The sequence below is a fragment of the Ahaetulla prasina genome, chromosome 13, assembly GCF_028640845.1.
Source record: "Ahaetulla prasina isolate Xishuangbanna chromosome 13, ASM2864084v1, whole genome shotgun sequence".
Taxonomy (NCBI): domain Eukaryota; kingdom Metazoa; phylum Chordata; class Lepidosauria; order Squamata; family Colubridae; genus Ahaetulla; species Ahaetulla prasina.
This window is the reverse complement of record NC_080551.1, coordinates 24,832,402-24,846,613: the sequence shown is the minus strand read 5'-3', so window position 1 is coordinate 24,846,613 and position 14,212 is coordinate 24,832,402. Positions and strand designations below refer to the sequence as shown.

At 41.5% G+C, this 14,212-nt stretch overlaps 1 protein-coding gene across 1 annotated transcript in view; it reads left to right on the top strand.

The window, feature by feature from the left end:
• Window positions 1–14,212, top strand: part of THSD4 (thrombospondin type 1 domain containing 4) — a 181,260-nt gene that overhangs the window by 31,285 nt on the left and 135,763 nt on the right. Inside the window, exon 6 of the mRNA XM_058156480.1 lies at window positions 5,579–5,678. Coding sequence (XP_058012463.1) covers window positions 5,579–5,678 — 100 coding nt within the window. The remainder of the gene's footprint in view (window positions 1–5,578; window positions 5,679–14,212) is intronic.

Sequence of the window (14,212 nt, the reverse complement as noted above, 5' to 3'; positions counted from 1 at the left end):
TAGAATAGAATAGAATTGGAATAGAAATAGAAATAAATAGAAATAATTAGAAATAATAGGAATAGAATAGAATAGAAAATAGAAATAGAAATATAAGTAGAAATAATAGAAATAGAATAGAAATAAACAGAAATAGAAATAATAGAAATAGAATAGAAATAAATAGAATAGAATAGAATAGAATAGAATAGAATAGAATAGAATAGAATAGAATAGAATAGAATAGAATAGAATTCTTTATCGGCCAATAAGAATAATACTCCAATAAGAATAATACTGCAGCTATACTAAGTGGGCAAATATACATAGACCTCAGACAGGACGGTGAGAATTAGGTGTTTAGCAGAGTGACGGCACAAGGAAAAAAACTGTCCCTGTGTCTAGTTGTTTTGACATACGCTGCTCCATAGCGACATCCGGACGGAAAGAGCTGAAATAGTTTATGTCCAGGATGTGAGGGATCTACAGATACCTTCTCAACCCTGCTTCTGACCTGTGCAATATACGGATTTTCTATCTGAATATTTGTCCAGAGCATTACAAAGTTCCTCGTCTCTGTTTTTTATTTTATTTTATTTTTCAAGTGAACACTGGTCCTTTCGGTCTCCACTTCCACTGCCCTCTTCTTCCTTATTAAAAACATCTTTAAGAAAATAGTTATGGGGCAACCCATCCTGGATTCAGCTGCTACCCAGTTGGGGGTCATGACCTCACTGTGCCCTAGATGAATAGTTTAAACACCAAATCATAAAACGGGGAAGGAGGTGGGTTCGCCCTGGACCCTGGAAAATCTACTGTGTTTATCCACCTTCTGCATGATCTCCCAGAACATACATTTAGGCAGTAATTTAATTTATTAGCTGAAATAGTTTAAGGGCTCCTGCTAGCATGGAGAGAACACCGAGTTTTTCTTTTATTCAGAACATTCTCTGCGGTTAATATAATTTATCGGGGAATGGGGGGTGGGGAAGAGTTCTCTTAATTGGAATTGTAGTGTATTGTAGGAATCTGGTTGGGGCAGTTAATTAATAACAAATTAACTCAATCTGCTTTTCTCCATTAGGTCATTTCCTTGCAGTTATAGTTTTAATGTTTTTTTCATGCAGAGCAGAACTCATTTTTCATGAGTGACACCTTGGATCATGTACAGTTTCAGCTTAGACCGTTTGGTTTACATGCTTCTGAAAACACATTTAAAGATGTAAAGGGGCTTTCTGGAAGGATGATGGTTTTTTTAAAAAAAAATAAAGATTAATTGTCCATTGTTTAAGAAACACTTGAAGTTGTATTCGGGCGCAGGGCAAGAGCCGTCTGATCAGTCACCAGTTGATAAACAGGACTCAGTGGGACGCTCAACTGGAAGGGGATGGAATAATTAAAGCAAATAAAAGTATCTAGAAAGAGCTGCAAAAATAGATGGAACTGTTGTTGCTTGCCATATGTGAAGATGTGTTCCCTGCAGGGGGAAAAAATTCCTCGTGGTACATAGAAGGCTCGGCTGCTGGTTGAGTTCCAGAACAATGTACACTGGGCGTTAGGATTGTTCATTCATTTCCTTGCTGGATAAAAACAATAAACTTGAGAACCCAAACTGGAACAAACCAAATGCAATTAGACGTGGGACTGTCTTCACCCTCTCACATATAATATCTGGGCTGAGTCTATGGAGATTCTCAGTCATCCAGGTCCTGGTTGTCCCAAAGGTGCTTTTTTCAAGAGGCAACCGGACTTCATTGTTTTTCTGTGAAGACGTTTTGCTTCTCGTCTAAGAAGCTCCTTCAGCTCTGACTGGATGGTGGGGAACGGAAGGATTTATACCCCTTGCAGACAGCTGGTCATTTGCATCCTTTTAGGGAGAGCCACTGAGGCCACTTGGAGGTTTATCTATGTCCTCAGGGTCACCTGAGTGGTGCAAATGAATGTGGAGCCTTCTTGGCTGCAGGATGTTTTCTGCCCTGGGTCCCTTCAAGGTTGAACACAGGTGTGGGCTCTTGGGGAATAAGTCTGTGTTGTCTAAAACTGCAGCGCAAATGGTTCCTGTAGCCTGCCATTTTTCCGGGACTCTGTTCATATTCCAGCACCATTTGAAGGTATCTCGGCTGAGTTGCCTCTTCCCGCTTTGGACTACACCCCAGGGGTGAAATGCTCCCAGTTTGGACTGGATCAGCCGATCCAGGAGTGATGGCAGCGGGTGGTTCAGAGAACCACTAGCAAAAATCCCTGCCCCCCCCCTCACCCATGCCCACCTAATTGCCCGCTTGTCCGCTTGCCGCTTCTTTTAAAAAATGCTTTTAAAAGTGAAAAAAAAAAGAACGTGTGCCACCGCTGGTCACTCTCCCCACACGCTGCTCTACTTACCCCATGCCTCCTTTTGGCATGCAATGCGTGCGCACGCAGGCGCACCTCGCTTTTAGTGCGGGGTGCGCACTGTGCATGTGTGTGTGTGCAGCACACATGCACAACCAGCAAACCAGTAGTAAACCAGTTCAGATTTCACCACTGCTACACCCCCTCCCTCCTTACGACATCCCATCACAACTGACTAATCAAAGATTTCTTGCTGAAGTCAGCCAACTATTTTCAGAGACCACATGGATCAGAAGCCAGCAGAAGAAGCGGGATTAATATCCCAAAGGATGCATGGGTCATTTTTAGGATGTTGGGTTGTTTCTTCCTCTGGTGGACTGTATGGAACTACAAGAATTAGTTCAAGTTCCAAGGCTGGAGTATAAGTGGCCTTAGAATAGTTCCAGTCATTGGAACAGCGTTTTGTCATAAGGGTTCTTTGATGGCTCTGTGGCCCATGGCAACATTCTTCCCCATGGATTTTATCAGGTCCCAGGTGGGACTGAAAGCAAGCCTCTGGATTTGCTGATCTGGAGCCAACTTCACACATTCTTGCCATCTATATCTTTAATAATTTCCCCAAGATCTGAGCACTGGCTGTTTTTCAACTTGCAGAATTTTTAAATTATGATAAAACAACCCAGCTCGTCTTTGATTCTCTGGTCAGTTCATCTAAAGAAGGGTTCCTTCAACATCTGATCTGCCCGGATGTGAAATTCATCCACCATTTGAAGAAATGTCTCTTAGGAAAATCTATATGTTGGTTTAATTGCGTGGCGGTTTTAGGAAACCACATTCCGATTTTGTGCTATTTCTCTTTGCAGTTCAGTGTTTGGAAAAGGTGTGTGCTCAGACAGTCAACTTTAGAAGAATATTTGTTTTGTTGAGAGCAGAAGGATTGGCAGAAGCTGTTGTACAATCTTTGAATGTAGAGTTTTTATTTGGAATTTCCTGGTTGATCCATAATGTACTCATTTTAAAGACTTTTTTAATGCCTTTTTTTTTTTTGGAGTTGAACTCAATTCCTGAGCACTTTGTAGGTGCATCCATTTATTTTCTGGAGCAGAAATGATTGAACATTGCCTTATTTTTAGCTTGCACTTTATCTTATAGCCAGTGGTGGGATTCTACTGATTTGGACCTGTTTGGGCAAACTGATAGCTCCAATGATCAGCTGGGAGAGAACCGATTTGCCCCAACGATCAGATGGGCCCACTTGCCCGCCTACACTGTTTTCCTACCTTTATCTCCTCAGCTGTGCTGATTGCTGCGCGAATTAGCTGTGTTACTCCTCCAAAGAAACCCAGAAATGAAGATTTGTTCAAACTGTGCGCACACAGCGTGCAATCACTGAACCGGTTGTTAAGCCAGGAGGGTCCCACCACAGTTTATAGCCCCAGAATTCTCTAAAATGGGAATTCAAAGATTAACAAGCTTTCATCCTGCTTAGATTTCTTCCCAACTCATGGTGCTTCTTCCAGATTTTATTTCTCCATGATGGGGTGACACTGAATTCTGAGAAATTGTAGGAGGCCTCAGCCCAAAACCACCTCTTTTTTTTAGTAGAATAGGTGTGTGCTTGTATTTGTGTTATTATATATTGGTGTAATACACAATATGCACAGATCCAAGCAGGAATGGCCATTGGCAATTGACAGATGGAAATTGACAGATTTTCCATCCAATTTTGGGGGGGATATGGCATTCAGTTTTATATTTACTTACTTATATTACATTAAAATTTATTTATTATGATGCGCATTGCATAGTCAGCCAGACTTTCAGATTGGATTTCACATTTTTGTCCACCTATCAAGTCCTTCCCAAGGACTTGAGTGAGACAATGTGGATGTTTGATGGTGTTAAAAATCTCGGCTCAGGATGAGCTGTTAAGCTGTTCCGAGTTGCCTTTTGCAATTGACTGATGGGGATTTTGTCGATGCCAATGGTGTTTGAATGGTGCTCCAGAAGTCTTTGTACTGTTTAATTTTCTCCAGTTCTTTCTCCTCTATTCTGCTGTCTCCATATATTTATATCCATATTAGTAGTAGTAGTAATATTAGAGTTTTGTCTGATGCAATTAGCAGAGGACCCAGAAAGTTACTCCTTAGTAAGTGAAAGCCTTCAGACTTTCAGCCGGATTTTGTCCAATGGAAATAACGTTTCATTGGTTTCTCTTTGAACCAAGTGTCTCATGCATTACACATGCTTTCTATAAATACGACTTGAGAGACAAGGGATATTTGGATGGGTTTTTAAAAGGCATATTTTATGAAAGTGTGGCTGGAGCTGAAGAAATAGCCAAGTATGTGACTTTATAGAAAGAATTTGCTCAAAATAACCATGGCTTAGGAGTTTCTCAGAGATGATCAACAAATCTAACAAGGTCATTGCTTCTCCATTATGCTAGGGCTCCAGGATAAACAAGGGTAGATATTTTCTTTTTCATTTTTTTGTCCGTTTTCCAAACTGATTCTATTTTATTCCATTCATGTTGCACTATTGGCTTTAAATCTGTTGAGATTCTCAATCATCCAGATCATGGTTGTTCCAAAGGTGCTTTTTCAGAGTTGCCTCCTGGAAAAGCACCTTTTGGGACAACCCTGACCTGGATAACTGAGAATCTCTACAGACTTTTAGCTATACAATTTGGGAGGAACACCCTTGGGACGGTGTGGGAGTAGGAATGGATTTCCGGGGGTGGGCTGGGGAATTGCAAACTACAGAAACCAGGAGCACCCCTCAGGTGAGTGACCCTGAGGACACAGATAAAACTCCAAGTGCTTCAACGACCCTCCAAAAGTATGCAAATGACTCCAAGCTGCCAGCTGTCTGCAAGGAGTATAAACCATTCCCCACGCTCCAGTCAGAGCTGAAGAAGCTTCTTGGATGAGAAGCAAAACGTCTTCAAAGAAAAAAACAAGAAAGTCCAGTTGCCTCCTGAAAAAAGCACCTTTGGGACACTATCGGACAATCTGGAAAAGGAGGCTCATTAAATGGATGTAAAACTAATCATGGTTAGGAAGGCTGAGCATTTAACCGATGTTTTAAAAAAGTGTCCCAACTGAAATGGAATTCAATAGCCTTTTCAATTCCTGGATGGTTCATTCATGGCAAATGGAAGATAATTTAGGATTTTCTGTTGGATTATTTTAAGTTTTTAAACCAGATGATCGTCCTGGTCCTTCTAAATAACGTGGTTAACGTATCTTTCCCACAATTTATTTAACAGGCCTGCCTTGAGAACAGAAACATCAGAGAGGTCCAGTGCGCGTCATACAACAACAAGCCATTTATGGGCCGATTCTACGAGTGGGAGCCATTTGCTGAAGGTAAGAAGACACACCTCTGGTTTGGTTGAAAACGTGCGTCCAACCTCCTTCACGTTTTGTGATGTCATTCATTGTGGATGGTAGTGTTGGATAGGAATATTTAAATATTTCATCTCCCAACTTATTCTCTACCAGCTAGGAGTATCTTCATGTTGCAGAACATTGTTGGGTGAAAATTGAAATGAGGACCTTCATACAAATGGACCTTATCTGTCATGGTTGAACTGGGTCATTCTTGGCCACAGTTTTGTGAATGCCCAAATGGCATAGGGTTGTTTTGAATAACAGAAGAACAGAGATGGAAGGGGCTTTGGTGGTCTTCTAGTCCAACCCCTTGCTTAAGGAGGAGACCCTCTACCATTTCTTTAGTTCTAGGTTGCTTCTCTCCTTGATCGGTTTCCATCTATTGCTTCTTGTTCTGCCTTCTGGTGGTTTGGAAAATAAGTTGACCCCCTCTTCTCTGTAGCAGCCCCTCCAATATTGGAACACTGCTATCATGTTACCTCTAGTCCAGTGGTGGGATTCAAAATTTTTCCTACTGGTTCTGTGGGTGTGGATTGGTGGGTGTGGTGTGGATTGGTGGGCGTGGCAGGGGAAGGATAAAATCTCCATTCCCACCCCACTCCAGGGAAGGATACTGCAAAATCCCCATTTCCTCCCAATCAGCTGGGACTAAGGAGGCAGAGAATAGATGGGGGCAGGGCCAGTCAGAGGTAGTCTTTACCGGTTCTCCGAACTACTCAAAATTTCCACTACCGGTTCTCCAGAACTGGTCAGAACCTGATGAATACACCTCTGCTCTAGTCCTTCTCTTCATTAGACTTGACATACCCAGTTTCCTCAACCGTTCATCCTTCGTTTCAGCCTCCAGCTCCCTAGTTATCTTTGTTGCTGCTGACTGTTGTGAGAAAGGGCACTTCTGCAGAGTTGCCTCTCTTGACCTTCTCCTTTCCAATCAGCTCTGCCTTCAGTTGCTTCCTGGACCCAAAATTCACTTTTCTTTGAGGATGGTTCCTTTTATGCCGAGGAACATGAATTTAAGAACCCTGAGCAGCCACTGCAGACTGCTACCTGCTCCTTGATGTGACTGTGGAATAGGAGGAGGAAATTCAGAAGGTGGGACCAAGCATGAGGAAGTGTCAACCCCCAGCCTCTGAGGAGACCTCATAGAATTGTTTTCAGTGCATTTCCCTCAGAAACCAAGCTGAGGTTTTCCTTCGAAAGCGCGTGAAAATGTCTACCTGTCAAAGCGTTCCTTGTGCCTGCTTTGGCATTTGAGGAATTGCAAGTAGAGTGAATTCCTGCTGTCGAGAGCTGACCTGATTATAAATAAATAATAATTCATCTAATTAAATAATCATTAAAATAATAATATGCATTTTTGGATGCAAGCCTGATATGGAATTGTGCAGTTTAATCTGGAAGAAAACTATGAACTGCGAGCTGGGTAAGAACCAGTCAGAAAAACACCTTTGGAACTTTCCCTTCAAAAATACCCCAAAAATGGGCATTTTTAAAATTTATAGGTGGAACAGACCCAGCTCAGCACAAAATTTAGAGCTTACAACCTCAGTCGGCGTTTATTCCCAGGGCTGTCATTTTGAATATGTGCCCTGTATGCACTAACATAACATGGAAATGAATTTTAAAGCCATATAATTTACTTACCAGAACCGTTTCCTTTTCTTTCCTATCCTCTTTCCTAATTTTCCTTGGAGTTTGATGATAAACAAGGCATTTCAGCAAAATAAATAAGGGAAGCCATTCAGAAAATCTCATCAAAAGGTAGATTCAAAACCGTTTCCCTTTCACCAACGCATACGAGCCATTTCAGGGTTATTCTCAGTGCTATAAATTGAAATAATGTCATAAATAACGTTGAAGTCCAGTTATGCCATGCCTACAGAAATTATGGGCCTACAAGCTCTCATATTCCAAATATTGTCAACAACTATGAAACAGAAGAAGACAACTTGAGACTCCTTTGGCGGGTTCCTGAAGGACTGCCAAAAGTTTGTCTTGTATTGCAATGTTATTGTGATATAAGAGAAGAATGTTAAATCCAATGAAAACTAATCCCATTAGCCATATTTATTTCTCGTTAAATTCATCCAGTTGAATTTCTAACTTGACTTCACTCGTTATTATTTTAAAGTATGGTTCCTCCTCAGCAAGATATCAAAAAAACCTAAAAGCAATTCTTCAATCAAAGAAAATTTAGGGAATTTTTGACAGGCATTCAAGCATACAAATTCGAGATATTTTATTGCTTTCCAAATGGTTCTGAACCCTAATACATTCATGGGGAGCCCTATGGAGTAGGAAGGATAAAGGAATGAAGGAGAGTGAACCCATACAGATTAAGGATTTAAGGACAATTAAGGACAATTTAAACCAGGGGTCTCCAACCTTGGTCCCTTTAAGACTTGTGGACTTCAACTCCCAGAGTCCCTCAGCCAGCAAAGCTTTATTTATTGATTTAAACAATAAATTGCAGTAAAGTCAAAAGGGTAAAATGTGACTTTGGGGTATTGTGAATATTGTATTTCCATCATAAAGGTGTTTACCACATCAAATTTCTCCCCAATTGTGTGCTAAATTTGACAAATATGGAGGCAATAGTAGAGTCAAATTTTATTTCTTCAATTTTTTTGGTGGGGGGAGCAAATTTGAGAAATGGTAGACTCGTCTCCATTGGAAGTCTTCCAGCAGAAACTGGACAACCCTCTGTCTGAAGGTTTATTTTCTCTTCCTGCATCAGGCAGGCATGGCTTTGGATTTAAGAGTCTAAATGGCTGGGTTTCAGATTCCATGAAACCTTGTTGCAACATCTGTTTGGGTGTCAATTTTTCGGGCCCCCTTCATGCGTTCAATGCACGCCCTTTTCTTCTGTCAACACGTCCGATAATGGTACCAACAAAAGGAAGGGAAGAGAAAAGAGCTCTATTTGGCGAGATCCCTCAGCTTCAGGAGAAGGTCCTGAGAAATGTCACCCTGAAGTACCTTAAGCGTTGATGATCCAAGGGTTCAACCACCTGTCAACGCGTTCGCTGCCTTTCTCAGCACAATAGCCCTTCTCTCTTCTCTTCTGAGAGTCATTGGAAGGAAACCTGGCTGGCTGAACTCGTAGACACAAAAAGGTAGACAGCCTTGCATTAATGCAGTCAATTATCATTAATCTCCCAAAATGATTTATACGTCTGTGTGAAGAGAGGGAGGAAACCTTCAAAGATGCCCTGAAGCAGGCATGAAAGAAATGAAGTCTGATGTCATGCTTGTATGAAATTAATCGAACGCACTTGGGGGGGGGGCTCCTCGTTTTTGCCATTTCTTGGTAATGTATTCAGTTTGTAAGCAAACCCAGAGACAACTGAGGCACAGGAGTTCTCCTGGTGAGAAATCTGTGGGTTGAGAAGGGTTGGTGGAGGAACTGGGATATTTGTCTGCAATTTGTACTAGGTATGCGAAAGAAATCCTCCGTAGGTTTCTATGGGTATGCCTTTGCAAATTCTAGCAGAAGGACCCAGAAGAGGCCATGGGAATTCCTTTGTATGAAGGCAAACAGCTCAAGAGGCTTATGCAGTGGTGGGATTCAAATAATTTAACAACCGGTTCTCCCGAAGTGGTGCGAACTGGCTGAATCCCACCACTGGGCTTATGGATATAAGCATCCAGGAAAAATGAACGTCAAATGACTTAAACACGAGGATAATCTGGAATTGTGCTTCCTCCACAGCTGGGATCTTGTGGAGAGCAGTCATGATTTAAAGAGGTCCCTCAATCTCCTCTTTTTGTCCTTTGGCAGCCAAAAAGTTTTTTTTTTAACTTTTTTAATCAGTAACCCATAAAATGTGTTCCATCTGAAGTGGAATCTCAATCAATATATATTAGATTAACTTGAGCAAATAAAGTCAGACAGTTTATGAAAAACTTGGAGATGTTGATCATGACAAGGCTGTATCCCATTTCAGGCTACAAAAAAAGTCTATTTTGAACACATCTCTCAATGTGGGTGAAACGCTGGGCTTTTCATAAAGTCATGTTTAAATAAAAGAACCCTCCACATCTTTGGACCACATTCTTGTTTATTCAGATCCCTTTTATAGGATGGACTTAATACGGATTTTTTTTATGAGTTTTCCACCTCTGCACCCCTCCGTTTGCTGGTCTTAAAAAAAGGCAGGCTTTTTCCTCCTGTAAACAAACTTTAATCTCCCCTTTCAGAAAGGGAGTTTTTGTTTCCTGCTATTTCAGCTTAGAGGTGAACTCTCAACCTTCCATAATCTTGACCGAAGGGAAATTATCCAGATTTCAGTAGAAGCCAGAACTGGGAGAGAAAAAAAACGATGCTTACAGGTCAATGCCAATGAATACCACATTCAGGGTGGAGGAAATTTCACACAAGTTGTATCTGAGGACGTGAAGCTGCTGTCTAAATAGTTTGGGGAGTTTATAATAAAACCCGGGTTTTGTTACAGCAATCGGATTGAAACGAATGGGAGAAAAAATACAAGGGGGTTTTCTTCCCCAAAGACATTAACATATGTATGAAAAGTCCATTAACGGCTCCCTGTGAAAAGCTGCGTCACAACAAAGTGAGGTTAAGGGACAAGGGATCACCTGCCTCTAAGAAGGTATTGAACTCTGATTGATTCTGTTTGGCTGCCAAAATTCCCTGGCATTCCTCTGTTGCCCATCAAATCGCTTCATCAAAATAAAGGCAAAGAGCTGGTTTTTATGGCTTCGCTGGTCCATTGGATGCCATTGGAAATGGCTTTTTGAGTGCCTCCTTCTCCTGCTTCAAAGTATGGTAAAAACCCCAACAAAATGGATGTCCTACTGTTTTCTATCCTGGATTGTCACAAACCAATTTATTTATTTATTTATTTTATTTATTTATTTTGTCAATCACATATAAGATAACAGGTAAAATTATAAACATCATTTGGATACATGAAAAGAGTAAATAAAAAAGGAATATTAGGACAGGGACGGTAGGCACGCAGGTGTGCTTATGCACACCTCTTACAGACCTCTTAGGAATGGGGTGAGGTCAACAGTAGACAGTTTAAGCTTAAAGTTTTGGGGGTTTGGGGAAGAAACTACAGAGTCTGGTAGTACATTCCAGGCATTGACCACTCTGTTATTGAAGCCATATTTTCTGCAATCGAGTTTGGATCAGTTTACCTTGAGTTTGTATCTATTATTTGCTCGTGTATAGTTGTGGTTGAAGCTGAAGTATTTCATTGGCTAGTAGGACATTGTGGTAGATAATTTTATGTACTATGCTTAGGTCAGACCGAAGACAGCAAAGTTCTAAGTTGTCTAAGCCCAAAATTTGGAATCTGGTGGCATAAGGTATTTTATTGCGAGCGGAGGAGTGGACGACTCTTCTTGTGAAATATCTCTGGAGTCTCTTAATTTCCTCACTTAAACTTCTAACATGGGAAAATACTTTTTAGAACATAGCTTCCCTTTGGCTAACAACTGGCCATTATTGGAATCAAGCTAAGGTCAATGTTTGGTGTCAAACATGGGATTCATTGAAGGTAGAAGATCAGCAGGGCAAAGTTTTGGGTGTCATGAGGGTGAACTGAAGCAAGATGGATACCCTGGGAACATTCTTTCTCTCCTTCCTCCATGAAATGTGATCTCCCTTTTGCCTGATCTTCTGTTTCACCCTCCTGGGTTCATCTGAGTGATGCTACTGAGGATAATTGCATCTGGGGAGCATCTCATCCTTCATCTCAAGTGCCAGAACACAGAACAACAGAGTTGGAAGGGACCTTGGAGGTCTTCTAGTCCAACCCCCTGCTCAAGCAGGAGACCCAGTAATACTCTGGACAAATAGCTGCCCAGTCTCTTCTTAAAAATCTCCAGTGATGGAGAAGGACGGAAGGGAGGGAGGGAAGGAGGGAGGGAGGGAGGGAGGAAGGAAGGAAGGAAGGAATCTCCTGCTCAAGCAGGGGGTTGGACTAGAAGACCTCCAAGGTCCCTTCCAACTCTGTTATTGTGTTATGCTGTTATGCTGTTATCCCTTCCTTTCTTCCTTCCCTCCTTCCTTCCTCCCTCCCTCCCTCCCTCCCTCCCTCTCTCTCCTTCCTTCCTTCCTTCCTTCCTCCTCCTTCCCTCCTCCCTCCCTCCCTCCCTCCCTCCCTTCTCTATCACTGGAGGTTTTTAAGAAGAGATTGGGCAGCCATTTGTCCTGCCTTGATCAGGGGGTGGACTAGAACAGGGGTCTCCAACCTTAACAACTTTAAGACTTGTGGACTTCAACTTCCAGAATTCTGGGAGTTGAAGTTCACAAGTCTTAAAGTTGCCAGGGTTGGAGACCCCTGGATTAGAAGACCTGCAAGGTCCATCACAACCCTATGATTCTATCAATTTAGCTGCAGCTGATCTCACTGCTGGCAAACAAAGTCAGTCCAGAGCAAGGACACTCACTGCTGAGTAACAAAACATTTGTGCATTTTTATTATTAGTATTATTACTTTTTCTGGCTCTGCACCCAGAGTCAGGAGCAGAATCCTATTTACAAGAATTCAGGCCTCCAGTCCTAAGTATAGAACATATGTCGATCGCCTTCAGTTTAATCGCTTCCTTGTTAAGAATTCCCCCGCGTTCCTGCTGACATATGGTAAAACAACAATTGAACTTCGGTTTCTCTTTGGGTCTATTCTCCAGATGTTTTCACTGATCTGTGGGGATGTGCAAAACCTTACCCATGGATGGGGTTGGGGGATTCTTGGAGACTTCTGCCATGTTGTTCTGGAGCGGTTGCTGTGTTTTCCTCTTTTTAAAAGCCAGCTGGGTTTATCCCACCGAAACTATAATATTAAATTATTTTGACTTTCAGCAGTTCACAACTTGGCTTTCTTTCTTTTTTCTTTTCTTTCTTTCTTTCTTTTTTTTTTTTTTTGCAAAGGGGAGGGAATAGACTTTTTCTGATTTCTCTCTTGGATCAAGAAACTATCGAAAATGGTCTTGCTGGGATGATTGAATATGCAGAGAGCGGCTCCTGTTAGCTCATTCTGAAAGGCCTTGGTCCGGGGCCATCAATGCGCGATCCATCTGTTCAGAAAATTTTAGCTCGCGAAAAGACTTGAATGCATTCTTTGTGAATTCCACCATTGGAACAGACCTGCTCTTGAGTTCTCTGGTGGCTTTCACACTCTTCAGTGTTCTCACTCAAAAAAATAAATAAAAAAATAAATAAATAAATCCCAGATCTGGAGCCAAAATGTGTGTTTAAATCTCCCACTTTGGTCTGTTTCTTTTCCTTTTCATTATTGCCTTCGGTCTTCTCGGGGTCTTGTCCCATTTACTGTTCCAGTCTATCCTCAACGTGGCTGTCTTTGACGTGGGTGTCTTTATATCTCTTCATCTTGGGGACTTGCTATTCTCAGATACATCTGTGGCATCCTAGGAGGCTCTCTGAGCTTGGTGATTTTCTTGCAGACATTTCATGACCCAACTAGAGAACATCATCAGTGCTAGAAGGGAGTGAGGGTTTGTGGAGAGGAGGAGGAGGAGGAGGAGAAGGAAGAGGAGGAGGAATTGTGGGGTCCTTGGTGGTCTCTGAGCTTTGTGGTTTTCTTGCAGACATTTCATGACCCAACTAGAGAACATTATCAGTGCTGATAATGATCATCAAGCCACTTGTATTTAAACAGAGGGCAAGCCAGCCCCTTCTAGCACTGATGAGCTTACCTACTTGGGTAATGAAATCGCTGTAAGAAAACAGCGAAGATCAGAGAGCACCAAGGGCCTCAGAACTGAACCCTGAGCTACAAATACTCTCTTTTATTGATATCAGACTTGTCTCTTCAATTAACCTTTAATTAACAGAGTTAATTAATTAATTTGATTTAATTATCAAATTAAAGAGTTAATTTGATTAACTCTTTAATTAACAGAGTGGTCAATGCCTGGAATGCACTACCTGACTCGGTGGTTTCTTCCCCAAATCCCCAAAACTTTCACCTTAGATTGTCTACTGTAGACCTCACCCCATTCCTAAGAGGTCTGTAAGGGGCGTGCATAAGAGCACCAGCATGCCTACCGTCCCTGTCCTAATGTTTTCTTTTATTCGTATCCTTTACAGGTATTTATAATTATGTTTACACTTGTATCTGTCATAAAATACATGCTTGACGAAATAAATAAATAAAAATAAATAATAAATAAAATAAAATAAAACTTTCAAGATGTATTGGAGTTGGGCAGCCAAGGAATTTAGATAAACCATCATCCTTAAGGTTGGCTTGAGTCTAGTCTTGAGCAGGAGCTGCAAACAGAGATGAAGGTTAAATGTCCCGCAGAGTAAACCCAGGATGAAAGATAAACCATGGATTAAACCATGAATAAAATTCCATCCCTGAATTGTTGATAGAGGGAGGGAGAGGGGAGAATCTTCTCTCTTTTTTAATCAGGATGTAGGTTCTCAGTCAAACAAATAGTGGGTGGGCTACCATAAGAGATAAACACAACTACCCTTTGAATAAACTCCTTTCCTTATTTATTCTTCTGCATTT